This window comes from Trematomus bernacchii, unplaced genomic scaffold, assembly GCF_902827165.1.
Source record: "Trematomus bernacchii unplaced genomic scaffold, fTreBer1.1, whole genome shotgun sequence".
In the NCBI taxonomy this organism is placed as follows: domain Eukaryota; kingdom Metazoa; phylum Chordata; class Actinopteri; order Perciformes; family Nototheniidae; genus Trematomus; species Trematomus bernacchii.
The window spans coordinates 3,856,036-3,880,515 of NW_022987668.1; the positions used below are offsets into that span (position 1 = coordinate 3,856,036).

General features: G+C 37.9%; 1 protein-coding gene across 2 annotated transcripts in view; it reads right to left on the reverse strand.

The window, feature by feature from the left end:
* Nucleotides 1-24,480, reverse strand: part of LOC117487197 (pro-neuregulin-3, membrane-bound isoform) — a 474,636-nt gene that overhangs the window by 24,775 nt on the left and 425,381 nt on the right. For both annotated transcript variants that reach the window (XM_034135858.1, XM_034135857.1), the window contains 2 exons: nucleotides 12,458-12,560; nucleotides 4,009-4,144 (listed from right to left, as the gene is read on the reverse strand). In XM_034135858.1, the coding sequence (XP_033991749.1) occupies nucleotides 4,009-4,144; nucleotides 12,458-12,560 (239 nt within the window). The remainder of the gene's footprint in view (nucleotides 1-4,008; nucleotides 4,145-12,457; nucleotides 12,561-24,480) is intronic.

Sequence of the window (24,480 nt, forward strand, 5' to 3'; positions counted from 1 at the left end):
CAGTATGTAGTGTCTCTACTTTAAAGAGTCCTCTCCTGCTGATGTTCAGGTGTATATCAGTATGTAGTGTCTCTACTTTAAAGAGTCCTCTCCTGCTGATGTTCAGGTGTATATCAGTATGTAGTGTCTCTACTTTAAATAAATACTTTTTTTCTATTTGTCTAAATATTTCAAATAGACATATTCCTACTCAATAATGGATCTGTTTTCCTACTGTAACCGACCTCTTCTCCTTAGCGTATTGACGTCTTTTAGATTGTAGCTTTTAATGGTGTGTGAGCTGTGCTGTGTGATGTTTTTGTATGTTTTTAGTTTGTGATTTGACTGTGCAGCACTTTGGTCTGGAGGTTTTAAAGTGCTATATACATAAAGCTGTATTGTATTGTATTGTATAGTGTGTCATCAATACATCTTAAAGCATTTGCACGAACAACCATTAACTATGTGAACATTAAACAAGATCTCTACTTTTTTCTCAATTACTGCAACATTTAGGTTAAAATGTAAGTGAAAAGTGATGTTTTTTCTTATGCCTGCTCAATATAAGACCTTAATGCAAGTAGCAGGGTGGGTTGCTTTTATTCCCTTGGTGTGTGCGTGCGTTTTGGAGCCGGTTTGTCCTTGGCAGAGCACTCAGAGTGAGTCTGATACGGTGTGGCACACCTGACACGTTGCTCCACAAACTCTAGATTTCACAGATTACTTTGCAGCTTTGTTTCCTCCGCCTCCGAGCTGGATCTCATTTGAACCTGAAACTCAAGATCTACAGAAGTCAACAACGCTCTTATGTTTTAAAGTCTATAATCTAATGATTAAAGCTGCAGTCCTGCTTCCTTCAGACACTCTTTAATATAACAGATAATATGTAATATTCTGTCACATACTTATGTATATATAATACCTTATTTTATATCTTCTTATTATTAATTTGTAAATTCAACATGTATATTTTCTACTTTCTTGTTTATTTATTTTCTTTACATTTGTATTGTACAATGCCATGTCTTTTTATGCTGCTGCAACACAAACATTTCCCACATTGGGATCAATAAAGTACTTCGGATCTTATCGTATCTTATCTTTGACCTGTTGATTCAAGTGGAAAGTGTTTATACTGTCAGCCTGTACTTTATAAGAATCTGATGACCAGCATGCAACATTATTTTGTGTGAAGATAACTAATTTGATGACTATAATACAAGACTAACAAACACCACAGTGGATTGCTTAAATATAAGTCTCATAGAGCCAGATAAAGTATCTCCACAGCGCTTTCTCTGTGGTTTCATGCTAAAGAAAGGTCAAGAAAACACATATTATCATTCTGTTATAAAGACAAAAGGCTTTACACTGAAGAGTCTTTGGAGGCTTGAAGCAAAGACTGCATCACATATAATATTTGCAGAGAGAAAGGTGAATACTGTTATCAAAATGGCCAAGCACAAAATAGAAAGCCCTAGAAAAACAAAATGGAAAAGACACATGTAAACTGTTTGATACAACATAATTTACTCATTTGCCTCCCAGAGTTGAAGCCTGATTATCTGCTAGTGCTTTTTTATAACCAATATCACAGAAACTAGTGTGAAGAGAGATGGATCCTTAGTGAAAATAAACGACTTGATGAGAAGATCAATAACACTCCTATGTCTTTAAATCAATGTGAGGCTAATGCCATTTAGCTTAGCATGTATGTAGACAAAGGGTGCGTCTCACTTCGGTTATTTTTCATTTCCTCGCTCCTCGGGCTCGGTATCACCGGAAGTTGATTTGTCTGCGCCATCTTGAGTAGTGTCCCTGTGGCCTTATTTTTGCCGGAGGACCGAGGATTGAGGATCGAGGATCGAGGATCGAGGATCGAGGATCGAGGAGTGATAACGGAGGAGCGATAATCGAGGAACTACCAGACCATCCTCCGATGAAATCCTCAGACACTCGCCCCGCCCCCTTACTGTGTATCGCTCACTGATTGGACGATGCAGCGCATGCACTGATCTGGCTGCTGTCAGACGATCAGCTGTGTCATCACAAACGGACGTCGCTTCACGTGACGCTCCGGAGGAAACAACGTCCCATTGCTCTTAAAACTCATTTCCCTGCTTCTCGTGGTTTCCTTGCGTCTCTCCATGCTGCCCTGGTGGGAGGGACTAGTCGCAGGGAAACAACGCAAGTGAGGGACGCAAGGAATCCATTTAACCGAAGTGAGATGCAGCTATATAAGACATATTGTACCGTAGCATTTTCCTAATTTTAGTCCTCCTTAATCCATTGAAACATTGTTATCTACACTCTTTAACTGTGATATATTCCCTGTATTGTTGTATTTTGATTGTATTGTTGTATTGCAGGAAGACTCTTTTCAAATAAATAGAAGTTACATGATGTAGCATAATTTCATAAAAGGTCTAGTTCATAGAAACAACAAATACAGATGGTTTTAAGGTAACTGTTGGCAGGAAATAGAAAAAGGAGTTATGGGCTTTTGTGTCACATTGATCTCCTCCCTCTTACTTTCCATCATACCTTTTAAATATCACTGGCATTTATTTAGTTTTAAGCTCTTTTTTAGAATAACCAATGTAGACTTTTCTTCCAGTCTAGGTTTTACCTCATGCAAACTAGGTCTCAAATTCAGGATACTCATTCAGGATACTCATGCCTGTACTTCCACTCCACCTTGAGTATGTCAATGTGTTTATGACGGATAGCGAGTCCCCAGAGTCTTCACTAAATTGTACATTTAAATCCTGCCCTAGTTGAAACATACAGTTTACCCAATAGTGCTGTCTAACCTGTGTGGATTACAAACATGTGCAAACGCTGACAGCTTGTTCGTACTCACAAACACATACTCCCCAAAAGCATGGATTTTTTTTTACTGACATTTGAATTAATGAGATGCTTTCTATGCCAGCTACTCTGAAACACACTTCTGGGAGACATGCGATGACAAAGAGCGCTGAGAAGAAGATGAATGACAACGGACTCCCAAACCACCGAACGATTTCTCACTCAAAGACCTGCGAGGGTCCAGGTGGAGACGGGAATATAAAGTGATTTAATAGCAGCTAAAAACTGCAGGGGGGTGAAGAACTCAATGAGAGGTGTAATGTGTGTACTGTGTATGCAGGATTTGTGATGCTCTCTTCTACCAGATATTTTAAATGTAAGCTGACTTGAGCAACACAACATCGTACATGTGTCTTAATAGCATTTAATAGATGGAGAAAAATATTATTTAAGAGGTTGTGTTGTATCTTTATCTTGTAGGGTCTTTGAAATCCCTTTTCTGTCTTTATTATGCTTCTTTGTACTTCTACTCAATTCAGAGGTAAATGGTGTACTTTTCCTCCACTACATGTATGTAATACCTTTAGTTACTTCACAAATGTGGATGAATGATGTGAAATATAATCAAGTGTTAAATCAGACTTTAGTTCCACCTGGAGTAAATCCACAAGCTACCCTGCAGTATACAAAGTCATTCAAACTAGCTGCACCTTTACCAGCTTTGAGAACACTTTCATGATCAATCATTATAAAACATATCATATATATTATTCTGAAATGGACCAATCTGCACAATGACTACTTTTACTGTCGCTACTTTCACTATATTTTGATGAGAATACTTTTCTACTTTCACTTGAGGAACATTTTGAATGCAGGACTTTTACTGTAACAGAGTATTCCTACACTCTGGTACTTTTACTCAAGTACAAGATCTGAATACTTCTGCTTTTACTCAAGTACAAGATCTGAGTACTTCTACTTTTACTCAAGTACAAGATCTGAGTACTTCTACTTTTACTCAAGTACAATATCTGAGTTCTTCTACTTTTACTCAAGTACAAGATCTGAGTACTTTTACCACCTGTGAGGAAATGGAATCAGAGCGCCCTGACTTCCTGTACACATGCATACACAGTAAACACACATGAGTTTATGTCCTTCAGTAGAAAAGCAGCAGCACTCTGAAAGAAAGTCGTGATGGATGAGTTGTGTTACCTCGTGCATCTGCAGGTTGGCGTTAGGGGCCCTCGGCTTGGCGTCCAGTGCATTATGGGAGTTATGGGAGTTAGCGGTGTAGTTCTTCAGACTGCGACTCTCCTTCAGGTGAGCCTGGAGCTTCTCTCTGCGCCTCCTGAAGAGAAGGAGGAAGAAAGGAGAAAGAAAGGAAATCAGGAGAGCTCAACCACCGTCAGTGCATTCACTCAAGAGCTGTACTCACGTTGGAGTTTGAGTTACTTTAATTGTATTTAACTATTTCCATTTAATGCTATCTTTTAATTCTCCTCCACTTCATATCATGGGTAGATATTTTATACATCTACCGCACATTTGTCTCACAGCTTTAGTTACTTTTCAGATTAAGAGTTTGCATTAAAACAACATCGCAAACTTAGATTATCCACTGCATTACAAAAAAGTAAAAAATAAAGCCGTCAAAATAGACCATTTGTGTGTCAGAATAAAATTAAGAAAGAAAATTAACAATCTAATAATGTCATATATTCTAATCCAGAATTTGAGGAGGATACTTTGCTGCAGAACAAGTATTTTTACCTTCGATACTTGAGGTACATTTAGCTGATAATACTTCTGTACTTTTTTACATACGTGACGTTTTAAATGCATGACTTTGACTTCTAATAGAGTATTATGACACGTAATGACACCAGATGCTAAATAAAACCCAGATAAATCAATGACAGTAGTGATTGTTTTTGTGACATGAACGTAGTATGAAACCATCCTTGTTATGTTTGTGGCAACGACACAAAATACGCTCTTATCCTGATATAAAAACATGTAGGAAGAGGTGGTATTTGACCCGACAACATGAAGGTTGGCGGTTAGTTACAGAAAAAAACAAGCGTCACTATTTCTTCTCTATTCCAAAAATCCATTATATCAGTGTGAAGCATCTGCAGGGTTCTCGCACAATTTTCAGTCTCATCCACCGACATACTTTTTAAAAAATGAGTCAGAGGCCAAGGAGAATTGCATTCTCATGCCCTTGAGGAGAGAGGAGAGAAGAAAGTGAGCTATTTACCAGAGACACTTTCTATCTATACCTTTCCTTCTCTTCTCCCCAAGCTGTAATACGAAACACAGTTTATTTGATGTACCTCGACTCCATTTAATAAATTCTGTGAAGATGTTTTGAGGCTGGACTCACTCAGATGTGTTTTTATTAAAGCGGCCTGTTATACATGTTGGGGGTTTCTCTAGTAGTGTGTTATATAGGTTTTGGTGCATGTTAATGGTCTGTAAAGGCTTTCTCGAGTTGGACTCCTTTGTCTACTTTCCGATCATAGTGACATCAATACGTAACACTCACGCTTCATTTGGCTAGCACTCCAACACATTGTACGTGTACTCTTTAAAGTAGAGACACTACATACTGATATACACCTGAACATCAGCAGGAGAGGACTCTTTAAAGTAGAGACAGTACATACTGATATACACCTGAACATCAGCAGGAGAGGACTCTTTAAAGTAGAGACACTACATACTGATATACACCTGAACATCAGCAGGAGAGGACTCTTTAAACTAGAGACATGACATACTGATATACACCTGAACATCAGCAGGAGAGGACTCTTTAAAGTAGAGACACTACATACTGATATACACCTGAACATCAGCAGGAGAGGACTCTTTAAAGTAGAGACACTACATACTGATATACACCTGAACATCAGCAGGAGAGGACTCTTTAAAGTAGAGACACTACATACTGATATACACCTGAACATCAGCAGGAGAGGACTCTTTAAAGTAGAGACACTACATACTGATATACACCTGAACATCAGCAGGAGAGGACTCTTTAAAGTAGAGACACTACATACTGATATACACCTGAACATCAGCAGGAGAGGACTCTTTAAAGTAGAGACACTACATACTGATATACACCTGAACATCAGCAGGAGAGGACTCTTTAAAGTAGAGACACTACATACTGATATACACCTGAACATCAGCAGGAGAGGACTCTTTAAAGTAGAGACACTACATACTGATATACACCTGAACATCAGCAGGAGAGGACTCTTTAAAGTAGAGACACTACATACTGATATACACCTGAACATCAGCAGAACATGTCCTCTTTAAAGTCATTGAGAATGCTTTTGTAATATGATCTATACAGACACTGTAAGTCAATTTACTGGAACACTAATTAGTTGAATCTTACACAGAAGCAGACCAAACGTATCACAAGACATGTAGGGATAATTGTTGTGTCGTAATCTAATTTTTCCCAATGATCTAAAAGCAGCTCTTCTGCTTTGTGTTTAACACCAGCGAACATTACACGCTCTTAATTAAAACAACACTAGTTACCCAAGTTTATGCAATTACACTGACAGCAGCGAACTCTTTTATCAGGCCTTTGTTGCTCAGAGTTATCAGACAGGAAGCTCCACACTGGTTTATTTCCTCTTCTGAATGACAGCCATGTAATGCAGTGTTTACAAACAGCCACCTCCATGCCACAGTAATTATGTTTTCTTAGGAGGAGGCGGTGACATTTGGTACACACTGCTTTTGGAACAGCGTTAATATAAAAGGTCCATTATCTCTTCTAAAGCCTTCGAACAATCCGGGTGTTTATTGGATGCTGCAGTATGCTAATGAGTACTCTTTAAAGCATCCTCTGCACACAAATAAAATCAGATGTTTTTAATAATGATGTCTGTAGCCGCGGACATGCACTACTTTTTATACTTAATCTGAACTCCTGTAGTTACAGATCAGGTTATATTTGATTAGGGGAACATATGTATTATTATGGTTGTGTCCAGAGGTGGGAAGTAGTGGAGTACAAATACTTCGTTACTAATTACATTTTTCTGGTATCAGTACTTTACTCCACTACTTTTTTTTCAGACGACTTTTTACTTTGACTTCTTACATTTTGAACACAAATACCTGTACTTTCTACTTCTTACATTTTGAACACAAATACCTGTACTTTCTACTTCTTACATGTTGAACACAAATACCTGTACTTTCTACTTCTTACATTTTGAACACAAATACCTGTACTTTCTACTTCTTACATGTTGAACACAAATACCTGTACTTTCTACTTCTTACATGTTGAACACAAATACCTGTACTTTCTACTTCTTACATGTTGAACACAAATACCTGTACTTTCTACTTCTTACATGTTGAACTCAAATACGTGTACTTTCTACTTCTTACATGTTGAACACAAATACCTGTACTTTCTACTTCTTACATGTTGAACACAAATACCTGTACTTTCTACTTCTTACATGTTGAACTCAAATACCTGTACTTTCTACTTCTTACATTTTGAACCCAAATACCTGTACTTTCTACTTCTTACATGTTGAACCCAAATACCTGTACTTTCTACTTCTCACATTTCCCAAACAGGCTGGTTCCTTTAGTTTGAATGTGTGTTTGGTGGCGTGATCATTATTATTTAGAGTCATTGCGTGCCTATTGATTTGAACACGATCCGTGTATCCATCATTTCCTGGTCTCCTCTAAAGAAGAGGGACCAATGAAAACGTTGTCATGTTATGTGGTTCAAAACCTGGTCGGAGCTCATTTGTTATCCCAGTTTTGATTAGAAATGATACTTAGCATAATGTTATTATTTTATGGTGGGGATTATATGCTTTTAACAGATACTGCTATTCAAGCCAAGGAAGGAAAGGAGTGAGAGCGATACAACACATAGGGATGTTTGAGTTAGCGGCCCTCTCTTAATTAAAAATAAATTGGGTCTACAACTGACCATTTTGGCATTTCTAATTGGCCCGTAGCAAATTCTAAAAGTACAATAGAACATGGCCCACACATGAAACCTGTGCTTGTCTTATATTGTACTTCTTAAATATATCAAAAAATAGGTTACATGTGTTAATAAGCCCCCTTTTCAAATACATTCAGTCAATTAAAGTTGAAAACATTTCTAACGAATCTCAGTTGATTAAAAAAATAACTTACTTCCATAACAAGCTTGAAATAATATACCCTTCATATTTCCCCTTATAATAAACATTCTGCTTTAAGGAATGTGCTGCAAACTAAATAAATGAGACCCTCTGGAGATCTTAACTTAATTTATGAGTCAACACACCTCACCTTGTTTATCTGTATGTGGCCCTCAGTGAACAAAGTTTGGACGCCCCCAATTTGTTGTATATATAAAGCCAACTTTATTGCAGCAGACTGGAGGTCACCTCATGTTTCATAATGCTGAAGGTTTTGTGTTACCTCTGCCAAGGATATCATGTCTTTCTGCTCGGTTTGTTTGTCTCTGTCTGACAGCAAGATTACATTAAAAAAATACTGATCCCATTAACATGAAACTTGGAAAAAAGGTCAAGGAATAACCCGTTCCATTTTTTATCCATTTTACAATGCAGATTTCATTTAACATTGAGAAGAACATCCATAAACATTCATCTGTTTGCATTTTGCAAATTAGTTATCTATATATCATATCCCATTTACTTAAGCAATAGCTCACGACAGGCCGTGGTATATGGTAATTCATTTATATCACAGCTAAGGGGCGTGGTTCGGCCCGACGCAAAGCTATTGCTTTTATAAAACGGTTACCAAGTGTGGCAATATGAAAGAAAAATACACACTCTAATTTAAATAGTTTTTATTAGTAAATAATGATGTTCAAAATAAAATAGTCCCTCCGTTGCCTTCTGCACAAAACATAGTGCGAGGTGGTTGCTATGCAACAACACTAACAGCTAGCGAACATATTAGACAGAGAGCGTTGATCCATTATTTGGCTATTTATTTACATTAATGTGTATGTTGCCGTTTATCATCAGTAGATGCTTACGTGGTTACTTGTATAGGCTGAGGTTGTTCTAGGCTGTTGCTTAGCGTGGCGAGAATATTGCTCCACTTTCTCCGGTCCCCGAGATTCGGCTTCCAGTAGCTCTGGAGAGAGCTTTCGCACCTGACTTGTGAAAAGTAACTACAATTCTACCCGTGATATACGCTCATTATATCACGGCTAAGAACCAATCAGATTGCTTGAATTGACTTGTCCGTTTTATAATTGAATATAGACTCTACTTGCACTATTTCTATGTTATTTGTATTTCCTTGCACATCTCAAAACAATCTCTTGCACAATTTTATCTGTTTTATGTCCTATATATATTCATGTTGCTCTGTTGGAGGAGCCTGTGACTTAAGTTTTCTATTTCCATATCTACACTGTACAGTAGCTACTTTGCACATGACAATAAAGCCTTGAATCTTGACATCTTGAATCAAGATTTAATAACACAATCTCTTTGTAGCATTGATAAAAACGACTCAAGCTCATAAACTCATTGAAGCTAAAGGAACAAATTCCCAACCTCTCCAAGAGCCATTTTGGTGATGAATTGTTACCATGATGGTCCCTTAACCTTTACCAAGTGTTGTAAATGTCTTCCTCTCATGATCTCTTATCCATAAATCACCATACCAAACTTTAATTAACACATTTAACTACTGCAGGAGCTAGAATTACAAAAATCGTTGGCATTTGGCACAATTTTAACTGCTGCTAAATTCTTAATATTCACGTTTTTACCGGACAAACGTGTTAAATTAAGATCACTAAACAGTGTGCTAGTGGTGTGAAGTGACAGACATGGACTTCCAAACGCATTTCTCCCTATAACCCTGTGTATGCCTTGTCCACATGATGTTCTTTAAGCAGGGGACTATGTAAATGAGTTTCTAAAAATGTTTGTGAACACCCTTAAACTCACATTTAGAGCTCAAACCAGCACTTTAACATCTAGCAAATATGTTTAAGAAGAGATCGAATGGATACAATGAGTCTAAATGCTTTAACTCCCACTGCATGTTGCCCTTTAAAGAGCACTGACGACAGCACGAGTTGAAGAATAATTTGTCTTTCACTTAGCTGTATTTTTCACTGGCACTTTCTTTCACAGTGTGAGATAGAAAAAAAAAAAAACCTTGACTCCATCTTTATTCAGGTCGCTCCGATTTGCATCAACACTTCCCCTCGATCTGTATTCATCTTCCTCTCTCAACAAGCTAGTTTCCTGACTCAATTACAGATTCATTGAGAGTGCCTGTCCATCATGCCTTTATCCGATTATCTTGTTGTCAGCTGCTCACTCACTCACATCATTATATCACACAGGGAAGCCTATGGAATTACACTGCCATCTATCACAGGCTGTTGCACGCTCACACACTCTGAGTGACAACCCGCCGGTACACACTCATGTTTGACCTGTGCAGACAACCCAGTCTCACGGCATTTCGTGTTATAGTCACGACATGTAATCTATTGATTCGTGTTCACCAACGCGATTTTCCATTTTTTTTCCGTGTCACAAAGAACGATTTTAAAAGCAATGTAAATAATAACAAATTAGAAGGAAATAAAGATTTTTAAAAATACAGATTTCAGTATTCTGACAGAACGATTTTAGAAGCAATGTATTTCTATTGGTAGTATGTTTTCGTGCCTGCACCACATAATAACAAATTACAATGAAAATATTACAGAAATACAGATGTCAGTATTCAGAGGCTCTGAGCTCCATTTCTTTTCCTCACGGACGGCAAGAAAAGTCCGACATTATACAATTTAAAATAAAAACAATAATCTTTGCTTGATATTGAGTAAGAAAATGTTTTTATGAACCACACAGCTTCCGCTCTTCCAAGACCCGATCGGAAAAAAAGACGTGGTGCTGGCACGAAACATACCAATAGAAATACATTGCTTTTAAAATCGTTCTGTGTGACACGCAAAAAAGGGGGAAATCGTGTTGGTGAACATGAATCAATAGATTAAATTAATTTCGCGACTATAACACAAAATGCCGTGAGACTGGGTTGCATCACTGCACCACTATTAGCACTAAATGTGATTCACTTTTTATAAAACATCTCACACACTCATGTTTGACCTGTGCAGAATACAGTATCTCTGCAGGGGGATGGATGTGAGACAGTTATCTGCCAATTAACGTGCACACATAGGGCATGCTCTGCAGAAATATGCAGAAGGACAGAGAAGGAGAGACAGCAGGAGCTCTGAGCTAACCTTTGGGTTATAATGGGCTATGAATATGTGTTTGCACATAATGAGATTTACAAATTGTAGCAAATACCCAGTCTGGGATTCGGTTCAAGATGTTACCTCGACATGTTCCATCGGCCTTCACTTGATTAGCAAAATGTCTCCTTGGGCATTTTGACTGCCTACACACCAACTGGGCTTATTACCAATTACTGCAATATTCTGTTTACTCCAGGACAGCAGACTTTAATTTAGATAATAATCGTCAAGGTAAGTTGGAGAAACTTCGGAGCAACTTTTAGTTCAAATGGAAGGTTGGACAACTTCCGATTTGGGATGAAATTAGATGTCACTGCAGCTAATTCACCCGCCAACATAATCATGATAAAAAATCCATGTGTCACATTTATGCATGGCTGGAAAATCCATCTAAGAGTTTGGAGAAAATGTCCAATTACTGTCCATGAACTCTGAGTGTGGGTGTGTGTGTGTGTGTGTGTGTGTGTTTATAACATCTGCTGTTGTTGTTTAAAATGTCATTTTGTGCTTCCCCTTTGCAGACATGTACCATCTCACCTGACCTTGACCATACTGTCATTGATACAACATTTCAAAACTCTTAACATTTGATGTGTTGTTGAATAGTTAAATATTGACGTTGCTGTCTGGAAAAAGGATTACAAATAAGCTCGTTAAACAGAAACACAGACAACATGTAAAACCTTAATCCTTAAATGTACACCTGGAATGTCAGAAGTACTTTCCTACTGCACACTGTGACATCTGGACCAAATATTTTACTGTGTTTGGTGTTAGTTTGGATTCATGGTCCAACATAATGTTTTTTGGGGGGCAAGTTCTCCCCCTGACCCATTGAAGAGCACATGTTCACTTATATATATATATATATATATATATTATACTTTTCGGGGTGTTCCATTTACTTAAGTGTGTTATGTAGTTTGTTGTGGATGTCAATGGTTTGCAAAGGCTTAAATCCCAAAGTGTGATTTGTACGTAATAGGCTAAGAGGAGGGGCCTCTCTAAGTGGTTGACCAATCACAACAGAGCCGGCCAGCTAACCAATCAGAGCAGACTGGGCTCTGGTTTCAGACAGAGGGTGAAAAGAGGTGCTGCAGCACAGGCAGTATGAGAGAAAGAAAGAGCTTTTTGAACATTAAAGCACCTAAAACCTGAATTTGAGCATAATATGTCTTCTTAAATATAGTTCTTGAGTGATTCAACTACTCCTCGTTGGCTATGATCATTGACCCAGAAAGGAGATGCCAACATATTGAAAGTACCGAGAGAAATCCTACCCATTATGCTTCTCTATTTATAAGTATGTTTGTGTTGTTTTGCTCTCACTTGTTGCGGCAGTACAGCGCCATGCACAGCGTTCCAAGCAGGCTGATTGCCATGGCGATGGATGTGATTGACAGCACCTGTCTCTTGTACACCTCTTTGCTCTCTGCAGGGACACAAAACAGAGAAGGGAGTCACATTAATGTTTGAACAACACAATAAAATCATACATCATGAACAAATCTGCCAGCATGTGAGGCACAGAGAAAGGAAAGGAGTGTATACATATCTGCATGCAGAGATCCCACAGTCAATATTCACAGGGACCGAGTTATTACTAAATTAACGCTAAGCAGTAATCTCACCACCACACAGAATTAAACACACTTTCGAGGGTTGTATTTACCCACTTTTAATTTCTAACATGGTTGTTTACAGCGCCCAAACAGCCATTTCAAATCATCAAACAACCAGTTGCGGTGCAACAGCTCTCAGGGGCTTCTTCTATCTGCCTTACAGATTCTTTCCCGTGTAAATGTAATTACTTTTGTGATAACTAAAGCAAATTGTAATAAAATAACACATTTACAATACACAAACACCTATTTGCAATTCTCCAGCAACACCTGCTATTCTTAGTTACCACACAGAGCATTTTATCAGCCCAACAACATCCAGTAATGCTCCAATAGTGCTTTAGAAATGGATGCCACATGTAATGGAGCTTGTACACATGGAGACAGGAAGAGTTATGGCGCGGACGGACGCCATTAGTGGAGAAAAATGGAAGCTGTCTTGTTTGCTGCGAACAAGTAAATCATAGTTGCCTTCAGATACATTAATAGGCGATCAATCAAGTTTTATTTAGTGCGGCTCAGACCTTGGAGAAGCAGGGAAACGACACGAGGTGTTGCGGTTTTACATCGAGGTGATTGAGACAAATTTTAACTGCACACAGGTTTCAACGGCCACCTCAGTAGGGAACAGATAAAGTTCTTTACAGCTGCTTTCCTGCTGCGTAAACTCAGGAAATCACTGTGCCGAGCTGCAGGAAACCTCCTCAACAGAAACACACTGCCTCTTGCTCAAGGGCACGCTGACAGCAGAGCGTTACTAATTCACAACCACATCAAGATTTAAAGGCCTGTATGGGAATTCAGACCCGAGAGCTTACTGCTGCAGCCTTTGAGCCACTGATGCCCACTCAGATATTACATAACCTCATACATGCAGTAAGTCATACAAAGTGGAAGTACTCTGTATACTTAAGTAAAAGTAGCACTATCAAATTCAATTAAAAGTCCTGCATCCAAATCTTGTTTAAAGGTCACCTATTATACAAAATCCACTGTTCCATGTCTTTTCTACTTAAATATTTGTCGCCTGTGTGTTAAGAGACTCTGGAAGGTTCAGGAACACAGATAACATATAAGTAAAAGTATTCAGATTCTAATCCTACTTTTATATTTCTATGGACAATCTTGCACTAATGCACATTCTCAAATATTGACGTGACTGTTATTTTGTATATATTGATTGTTGTTCTTTTATTTAGGTCTTAAAGGTCACCTATCATGCTATTTGTAGGCAATAGCATAGATCTCAGATATATACAAATATATAAAAAACATGTCTATGAAGTGTTTTGCTCTAAATACCAAACAGATCACCCATTCTAGCCATGCCTCATATCGCTCTATTCCACTTCCTGTTTCAAAAGTGCTGATTTTATGTATAAAGCTTTAAAAAAAAAATAGAATTGATAATAAAAAAGGAGGGGTCTGAGTTCATGCGGGACCCGGCAGCTACTGTCTAAACTAAATACTGCGGTGATGAAACGCCATATCATGGATTATCAAGGATTATTTCTGAAACAGTATGGAGCTCAAAGGCTTTCTCTCTTGCCGGTTATACCACAAGGTGAGTTCCTTTTTATTTCCTGCTTCTTCACACACATGCTCTCCAGTACAGGTTAGCTCTGAGTGTTAGCGATGCTAATGTAAACACCGACCATATTACGTCCAAAACAGTCGGGCATTGTTTCTGATAGCAACGTTTCTGATAGTGCCGTGGGTCCCTATTTCCGATATTACGTCATATCGGACGCAAATCTGGATCAGCTCCGTTGTAGCCCCGTTTTTAGAGATTTGGGTACGGAGGAAAAGAGAGAGGGTTTTATTTTCTGACGCTGCGTGAGTTCCCCGACACACCGGGGACACATGTTTATGTATAAAAGACAGCAAAAAGTGCATTTTGCATGATAGGTCCCCTTTAATGTGTGCACATGTAAACGTTTGTCTGTTTTAACGAGACATTTAAGAAGACATTTCCCAACTTCGGATCAATAAAGTATTTCTCATCTTATCTTAAAAGTAGAAATACTATGCTCCATTCAAGTAAAAGTCCTCTCCCTCCATCGAAGTCCAAGTTATTTTTGGGGCCAGTGTTGTTTTGATGTTGCTAATCAGCCTGAGTCATCACATTGGCTTATTAGCTGTAATTATTTCATTAGAGGGAATAGGGGCCGTCCATCGGGAGCTCACTGAGGTCGATCGCAGGGTAAACATTATACAACATCTTCCACAGGATTATTGTCGAGTAAACTGACCTTTTTGTGTTCCCTTAAACCTAGCAGAGACATCACTTTCTGCATGCTTTCTGCCATGCTTAATAACGTTATGTTGTGACAATTTCCACCTGATAGTGACAGAGAAACAGCGCTTGGTGTGGATTAGTCATGTCTGGCTGACATACCATTTGTCTGATAAGAGTATCAGAGCTGGTGATGATTCAGAGTATCAGAGGAGACGGTCCTCACAAGAGAAACGACGGGAGCAGCTGTTTCAGAAAACACCAGAAAGCTATATATCTTCTATCAGAAAGGCCTCTTTTACACGGAGAGATTTAGCTTCCTCCCACAAACAATTAATGCACATTTTATCCACTACTTAAATAGTTTTCTATATGCAAACCATGATCGTTCCGTAACAAGTCAGTTTTGAGGCAAAAACTTCCAGACCTTCCTTTATGTGAGCAGTGGTGGAAAGTAAGTATGGTTAGGCTAAAGGGGCGGGACATCTTTAAGAGGTTGACCAATCACAACAGAGCCGTCCAGCTAACCAATCAGCGCAGACTGGGCTCAGGTTCCAGACAGAGGGTGAAAAGAGATGCTGCAGCACAGGCAGTATGAGAAGAATAAAGAGCTTTTTGAACATTAAAGCATGGAGACATGTCAGAAAATATAATTATGAACCTGAAAATTAGCAGAATATTTTCCCTTTAAGTTACATTAACTTGAGTATTACCATTTTACGCTACTTCATAATTCAAATTCACTGCATTTTACTTATTTGCAAACAATAGTTACTAGTTACTTTTGCAGGTTTATATTTTTAATGCAACAATTATATCAATCAATATATTATGATGTACTTTATGGATTGAGATCCATATTCTGATGATAAAAGTCTTTCAACTTATCTCCAAAATTTAAATCCTGAGGACGTTAATGCAACACTTATATATTATTCTGAAAACGGCCACTTTGGATAATGACTATTTTAAGATGTTTACTAAATGATAATTTGCTGCTAACAATTTTGTACCTTGACTTAAGTCACATTATGAATGCAGAGGCTTTGACTTGTGTATTTCTACACTGTGGTATTAATACTTTTACTGAAGTAGAATATTTGCGTACTTCTTCCAGCGCTGTGTGTGAGCAGTGAGGAGATGGGAGAAAGGTTTAGAGCTGAGAATAAGTCATACAACGTTTTTATCCTAAGTGCAATTTTCATTTGTGCCAGAAAAACTTTGAAAAACATGTTTTTGTAAAGTTTGCTGAAGTGGAAAAGATGCTTCTTTGACACTGTGAGGTGAAGGAGAGAGATTACAAAAAGACAAGATGAGGCGGAGAATGGAACGAAACAGCTTTGGTTCACTTCATCTGGCCTCTTCTGCAGAGTGCATGTGAATCACGTGTGGGCTTTTCTAAGGTTTGTACACACACAAAGGAGTTTAAAGACCCAGTTTATCACCTGCAATCAGACGTGATTTGAATACAGCGTGCACGGTGTGAGGCCAATTGTACATTTGTTGCCAAGGTCAAGCAGTACTTAAGCGTGCCGCCCACGTTCTGTTTGGACGCTCTACTGTATTCACAAACACACTCTCCTGATGTGAATAAATCATACGGCTGCAGAGAGGAAAAACATGCTCCTGCTCCATGTGCTGAGAGGTCACATCTTCTATTCATTTCCTCTGAAGACTCCTCTCCTGCCCTGCTGGTCGCTCACAGAGGTCTGAAGTAGTGGAGTACAAAAACGTTCTAACTGTACTTAAGTACATTTTTCTGGTATCAGTACTTTACTCCACTACTTATTTTTCTGGCGACTTTTTACTTTGACTTCTTACATTTTGAACACAAATACCTGTACTTTCTACTTCTTACATGTTGAACCTAAATACCTGTACTTTCTACTTCTTACATTTTGAACACAAATACCTGTACTTTCTACTTCTTACATGTTGAACACAAATACCTGTACTTTCTACTTCTTACATGTTGAACACAAATACCTGTACTTTCTACTTCTTACATGTTGAACCTAAATACCTGTACTTTCTACTTCTTACATTTTGAACTCAAATACCTGTACTTTCTACTTCTTACATGTTGAACACAAATACCTGTACTTTCTACTTCTTACATGTTGAACACAAATACCTGTACTTTCTACTTCTTACATGTTGAACCCAAATACCTGTACTTTCTACTTCTTACATTTTGAACTCAAATACCTGTACTTTCTACTTCTTACATGTTGAACACAAATACCTGTACTTTCTACTTCTTACATGTTGAACACAAATACCTGTACTTTCTACTTCTTACATTTTGAACACAAATACCTGTACTTTCTACTTCTCACATTTCCCAAACAGGCTGGTTCCTTTAGTTTGAATGTGTGTTTGGTGGCGTGATCATTATTATTTAGAGTCATTGCGTGCCTATTGATTTGAACACGATCCGTGTATCCATCATTTCCTGGTCTTCTCTAAAGAAGAGGGACCAATGAAAACGTTGTCATGTTGCCGTTGTTCAGCATGGAAACATTCATTAGCTAACAATGACATTATTGTTCTATTAATATAAAGGGAGGTCAGGTACTCTTTAAAACAGCTGCTAGTTATGGGTACTTTTTACTGAAGTACATTTCAAAGCCCTCTTTACTTTTACTTGAGTAAAGAAGTTTAGTCAGTACTTCTACTTTTACCAGAATATTTTTAAACACGAGTATCTGTACTTCTACTTGAGTAAAGGATGTGTGTACTTTTGCCATCTCTGCTCATATACAGCAACTTCAATAGGATCAATAGGATACATATTTCACAGTGAAGCTGCAAACTTTTTTTTGTACACATGGATCCAGAATGTGTTCACAGCGGCCATGTTTCCATACAGGTGAGGGGAAGAGAAGAAGAGAGATCAATACGTGATGGAGTAAGTGGTGGAATAGCCTGGCCTTATAGCCAATCAAGATTAAAGCCGTTAGCCTTTTGCTGCCTTTAGTGGGTTATTTATGACTCTTGATTCTTGATATAATACCCACGCATGTGAAAATAGCACTTGCTGAAATGCTGACACAACATTATGTCTAATCCATACATCACTGATAGCACAGAAATCTCTCTTTGTGACAACAGAGCGACTCTCATCCATTTGTCAGACTGTTAAAGGGTCATTACAGATAAATAACAGATATTTGGGGTTTTATTTGTACAGATTTTAAAATGTCTCATGCATTTCTGCTTCAACAGGAGTATTGAATATTACGTGCAACTACAGTATGAAATTCGGCATAATTACACGTATTAATATTATTAAACAACTGCAACTTCTCACTGTACATTTGACATCTAATTGAATATGTCATTGTAAATGCTAAATAATAATATCCCACTTCTATATTGCGTTAGCTGTAATGTAGCCGTCCAATAGTGTTTTATTTGTCAGATAGTTTACATATTTTCTCTCACGGTCAACGATTCATATTTAGTTCTTATTTATCTTATATTTAAAGATGTTTATATTGTATAATTGTTTATTTTCAAATCTTTTTTATTTCTAATTATGTGCAATACTTGTTTTACATGCTGCTACGAAACATATTCCCTTAATTAATAAAGTATATCTTATCATTTTTTTTCATGGTACTGTTGTTATGTATTCGACATTGTGCACCATCGTACTTTAACTTTTTATGTTTATATAAATATTGGTATTTTATAGGATATTTGTTGCACTTTTTTTGCACTATTTTATTAGATTTTATTTTATTTCATTCCTAAATGGAACAACTTTCCCCCAGGATAAATGAAGAATTTCTGAATAAATTAAAAGAGAATGACAATGTGGTTTTGCACACTTTTACTTGAACTTCTTGACCAAATATTTATATTTTAATTAATATTTATTGCACAATTAAATTAAATTAAATTAAATTGTATTCTTAAATGGAGCACCTGTCTCAAAACACATTTCCCCCTGGGGATAAGTAAAGTTTTCTGGGTAAACTATAAGAGAACATTTCCTCAAATAAGTGAAAAACAATTTCCGAATGACTCAGGATAACTTTCTGAAATTACTGGTTGTCCTTTTCTTAGGATCTTCTTAAATATTGGCATGAATTGTATCTGAATGGCAGAAAAACCCTGGCCAAATAGAAACCAAAACCTTCTGCATTCAACCAGGGGCGGACTGGGACTAATAATCAGCCCGGGAAACTCGACCGTCCGACCGGCCCACTTCGGTACCGGTATTCCCAATGGCCAGTCAGCCACTGCATTCAACGACAAAACTTCCACTACTAGGACTACCAGTTGTCCGATGTTTTAGAAACAGAGAATGTACAATAAAATACCTTTAACTAGAGGGATTACTATCTCTCTGTCATCATAACAAAGCACAGTAGAGCCATCAAGAACTAAAATATCAAAATACACCCAAACTAAATGACACCACATTGTAATAACTGGTGACAAAGCAGATACAGATATTCAAACACCAACAAAAAAACTGAATCTGGCAGCTTTTCTCTGACTGAGGGGGTTTCAGTCTACATGTTGGGGTTCATGATGGAAATAGAGGAAACACAGAGCTTCTGAAAATCTTATTATATGTCAGAGTTTGTGATCTGGACCTCCAACATCAGGCTGACGTCAGAATAATCCAAAGAAAGATCTTAAAAGGGAGTCATTTAAGATTTGTTATCTAATATTTTTGGACATATGGACGAGTCAGACTGCTGGCAGAAGCTTTGCTGCAGATATCAGGTCAGGATTATTTAATTATGTTGCATTTGTACAGTTATTTATTAAACTGCAGCCTTTAGTTTGAGGGCGGTACATTACATTATTTCCGGCAGCACGTTGGATTTGGTTCAAGGTAGTGTCAGATTTAGTACGAGTGATGTTAAAGGAGGTGAATTTCGACCTTCTGCTTCACAAACAGACTCTCACAGATGCATGCTGGGTATTCAGAGTTAGAGCATTCATCACAGGAAAGCATGACGTTACTTAAATCAATAAAAGGTTTCAAGTTGTGTGAGAAGTGCAGCCTGCAGACGGATCAGATATCAGGAACCTGAGGAGAGACCACTGCTGCGTGTCAGTAGAATCCAGGGAGAAACAGAAGGGAAAATAAAGCAGTAAAGATAATTTCCACAGGCTAACGGACTGATAATTATGTGTAGCTAATTAGCATGTGTAATTACTAACCTGCAGCCTGTCATTTGGGTTAATGGAGAATACAAACAAGCCTGTTGGCTTTACAGGCTTCAAAATGGTGGACGCAGACTGACAATCCACCTGTTTACAATGCACCTTGGCCAATGAAATATATTAAAAAACTACAAAATGTCTTGCTTTTTTGAGTTTGCTTCTTCATGGTTGAATGCACTTATTATAAGTAATTAAAATCAGAGTTAATGTATTTATACCAGGAGGAATTGAGTTTTGTGACTTTCTCTTATTTCTTTATTCATTAATCCATATTCCCTACAGTTTTCAATATCTCATTGTGTCTTAATATTATATTTCTGAGTTTACCAGGAGTGGATGAATGAGAAGTGTTCAGAGAGACCAGAGGACTCATGTTCTCTCTCTGTTACGCTGCTTACCTCCATTACCCAGAATGGCTTTTATTCGCCCCATTTACCTACTGAATATATTTAAGTGACTGGGTCTATTGTTTTTTGTCCCGGTACATTTCTTATATTATCTCTCGCTGACCTGTAGCTTGTTCACAGAGAGCGTAAGGTCCCCAGACTTCTTCTTCTTCACCTGAGGAAAACTGAACTGTTCTGCATCAGAGGACTCTTTAATGTAGAGACACTACATACTGATATACACCTGAACATCAGCAGGAGAGGACTCTTTAAAGTAGAGACACTACATACTGATATACACCTGAACATCAGCAGGAGAGGACTCTTTAAAGTAGAGACACTACATACTGATATACACCTGAACATTAGCAGGAGAGGACTCTTTAAAGTAGAGACACTACATACTGATATACACCTGAACATCAGCAGGAGAGGACTCTTTAAAGTAGAGACACTACATACTGATATACACCTGAACATCAGCAGGAGAGGACTCTTTAAAGTAGAGACACTACATACTGATATACACCTGAACATCAGCAGGAGAGGACTCTTTAAAGAAGAGACACTACATACTGATATACACCTGAACATCAGCAGGAGAGGACTCTTTAAAGTAGAGACACTACATACTGATATACACCTGAACATCAGCAGGAGAGGACTCTTTAAAGTAGAGACACTACATACTGATATACACCTGAACATCAGCAGGAGAGGACTCTTTAAAGTAGAGACACTACATACTGATATACACCTGAACATCAGCAGAACATGTCCTCTTTAAACTCATTGAGAATGCTTTGTAATTTACTGGAACACTAATTAGTTGAATCTTACACAGAAGCAGACCAAACTTATCACAAGACATGTATGGATAATTTTTCCCAATGATCTAATAGAAAATGATAAAATCGTGATGGTGTTTGATTGAAAAGTGATCCGTGGGAAGACACCCGAGTGATGCTGCTTTTCACTGCGTTACCTCTTTGTCTTTCCTCCCTCCTGTTACTCATTGACATTGAGAAGAAAATCTGGAGTCACGATGAGTTTCAGTCTCTACTGTAAGTTGTCAAAGTTAATGAGAGTTCAATTAAAACTTCTTCTGCTTCACCTCGACATTCAAAACTGAACAAAACTAAACTACCATGACTCTTACTGACCCTGCCGTCAAGAGATGCCTTTTACTAAATCAACTAGCTTCATTGGTTTCTTAAAAATCTATTGATATGACTTTCAAAACTTGATTTACATAAACGAAGGCTTAATAAACCTTTGCTTATACTGGAACCAAGTGAAAATAATAACGTATATCACTCAGTTTTCATCATATTTCATCATCATATCACTCAGTTATAATACAACTGTATAGATGTAATAGAAATGCTTGTTAAAATGTATCGACAAGCAATTATTTACACTTTTATTCACAACTGTGAACAAAAGTACTTCATTTTCTGTTTCTAGCAGCGGCATAAACAGCTTCTGTGCAAACAACAAAGCTGAACCTCGAAAAGTTATTTCAAAAACTTTCTTAGACATAGAAAAAAAACTGAGAATGTGAAGCTGTTTAAATATCCATATAATGCTAATTCTGTTCAGGTGTATATCAGTATTTAGTGTCTCTACTTTAAAGAGTCCTCTCCTGCTGATGTTCAGGTGTATATCAGTATTTAGTGTCTCTACTTTAAAGAGTTCTCTCCTGCTGATGTTCAGGTGTATATCAGTATGTAGTGTCTCTACTTTAAAGAGTCCTCTCCTGCTGATGTTCAGGTGTATATCAGTATGTAGTGTCTCTACTTTAAAGAGTCCTCTCCTGCTGATGTTCAGGTGTATATCAGTATGTAGTGTCTCTACTTTAAAGAGTCCTCTCCTGCTGATGTTCAGGTGTATATCAGTATGTAGTGTCTCTACTTTAAAGAGTCCTCTCCTGCTGATGTTCAGGTGTATATCAGTATGTAGTGTCTCTACTTTAAAGAGTCCTCTCCTGCTGATGTTCAGGTGTATATCAGTATGTAGTGTCTCTACTTTAAAGAGTCCTCTCCTGCTGATGTTCAGGTGTATATCGGTATGTAATGTCTCTACTTTAAAGAATCCTCTCCTGCTGATGTTCAGGTGTATATCAGTATGTAGTGTCTCTACTTTAAAGAGTCCTCTCCTGCTGATGTTCAGGTGTATATCAGTATGTAGTGTCTCTACTTTAAAGAGTCCTCTCCTGCTGATGTTCAGGTGTATATCAGTATGTAGTGTCTCTACTTTAAAGAGTCCTCTCCTGCTGATGTTCAGGTGTATATCAGTATGTAGTGTCTCTACTGGGACATGTCTCCATGCTTTAATGTTCAAAAAGCTCTTTATTTTTCTCATACTGCAGCACCTCTTTTCACCCTCTGTCTGAAACCAGAGCCCAGTCTGCTCTGATTGGTTAGCTGGCCGGCTCTGTTGTGATTGGTCAACCGCTTAGAGATATCCCGCCCCTTAGCCTATCACGTACAATGTGTTGAAGCGCTAGCCACTAGAAGCACAAGTGTTACATAGTGATGTTCCTCCTCTAAAGGAAACACAGGGATTTTAGCCTTTGCAGACCATTGACATGCACTAAAACCTCTAGAACACACTACAGGACTACCAAAAAACACAATAGGGCCTCTTTATTGATTTGATTTATTTTAGTAGTTGCCACAGTCACGCAAAGCTTCAAGCACAAACACACCTTTAACCCTCCGGTTCGGAATTGAAAATCAACACGACTTAAAATCCATTCCCCCCAAATATAGCTCCTTTACACTTCACTCTCACATTGATTTACACCCGATGGAACATCTTGCTGTCGAGCTCAGTGATGGGAAGGAAATATTGATGCTCACATGACTGAGTGACGAGATACAGTAAAGTGTTCCCCACCTTTCTGCAAAGCAATATAAAATATGTAATAAGAGGAAGGCAGGAAGTCATAATTCATGAATATATTCTGTGTTTTATTAAGCCTTGGGTGGGTGCAGAGATCTCAACCTTCAGACACTTCTTTTTCTAATTTTAACCTCGGACTGACACTGTGGGAGGGTGGCGGATTACTCTGTAAATCATGCATGGGGATATGTTTGATGTGGAAAACAGCATTCAAGGGATTACTTTGAGAGTGTAGTTCAATAGCAATATTGAAAATAGATACAGTGTCTTACACCACACTGCATTTGATTGAAATCCAATACACTGATACGATCAAGTCTGCTTCCAAGATGCTTATAGTTTTTGTTTCCTGTTGACAATATCACAGGAGATGTTAATTACCTCTAAAGGTGGTTATATTTACATATCTTCCATCTGTTTTAGTGTTGGCAGAGAAAAAATACAGGCCAGGTTTTCATGAAACACTTGTGTAGAAATGCCCGAGGAATAATCCATAAAAATATGGAGTGAATGTGATTCACCGTGAAAAAACACAAGATGACTTTCACTTTTATTATCATTACTTGATACAGGATTTCCTGCATTCATGTGGTGTTGGAATTAGAGTTTTCCAACTAGGAAAAATCAGGTGAACCCCCTCAACTCAGAAACAGATAACATGCTTTTTAATAAAGACTCTTAAAGGTCACCATGCTATTTTTAGGCAATAGCATAGGTCTCAGATATATAAAAATATATAAAAAACATGTCTATGAAGTGTTTTGCTCAAAATACAAAACAGATCACCCATTCTAGCCATGCCTCATATCCCTCTATTTCACTTCCTGTTTCAAAAGTGCTGATTTTGGGTATAAAGCTTTACAAAAATAAAAAAGGAGGGGGCTGAGCTCATGCGGGACCCGGCAGCTACTGTCTAAACTAAATACTGCCGTGATGAAACGCCATATCATGGATTATCAAGGATTCTTTCTGAAACAGTATGGAGCTCAAAGGCTTTCTCTCTTGCCGGTT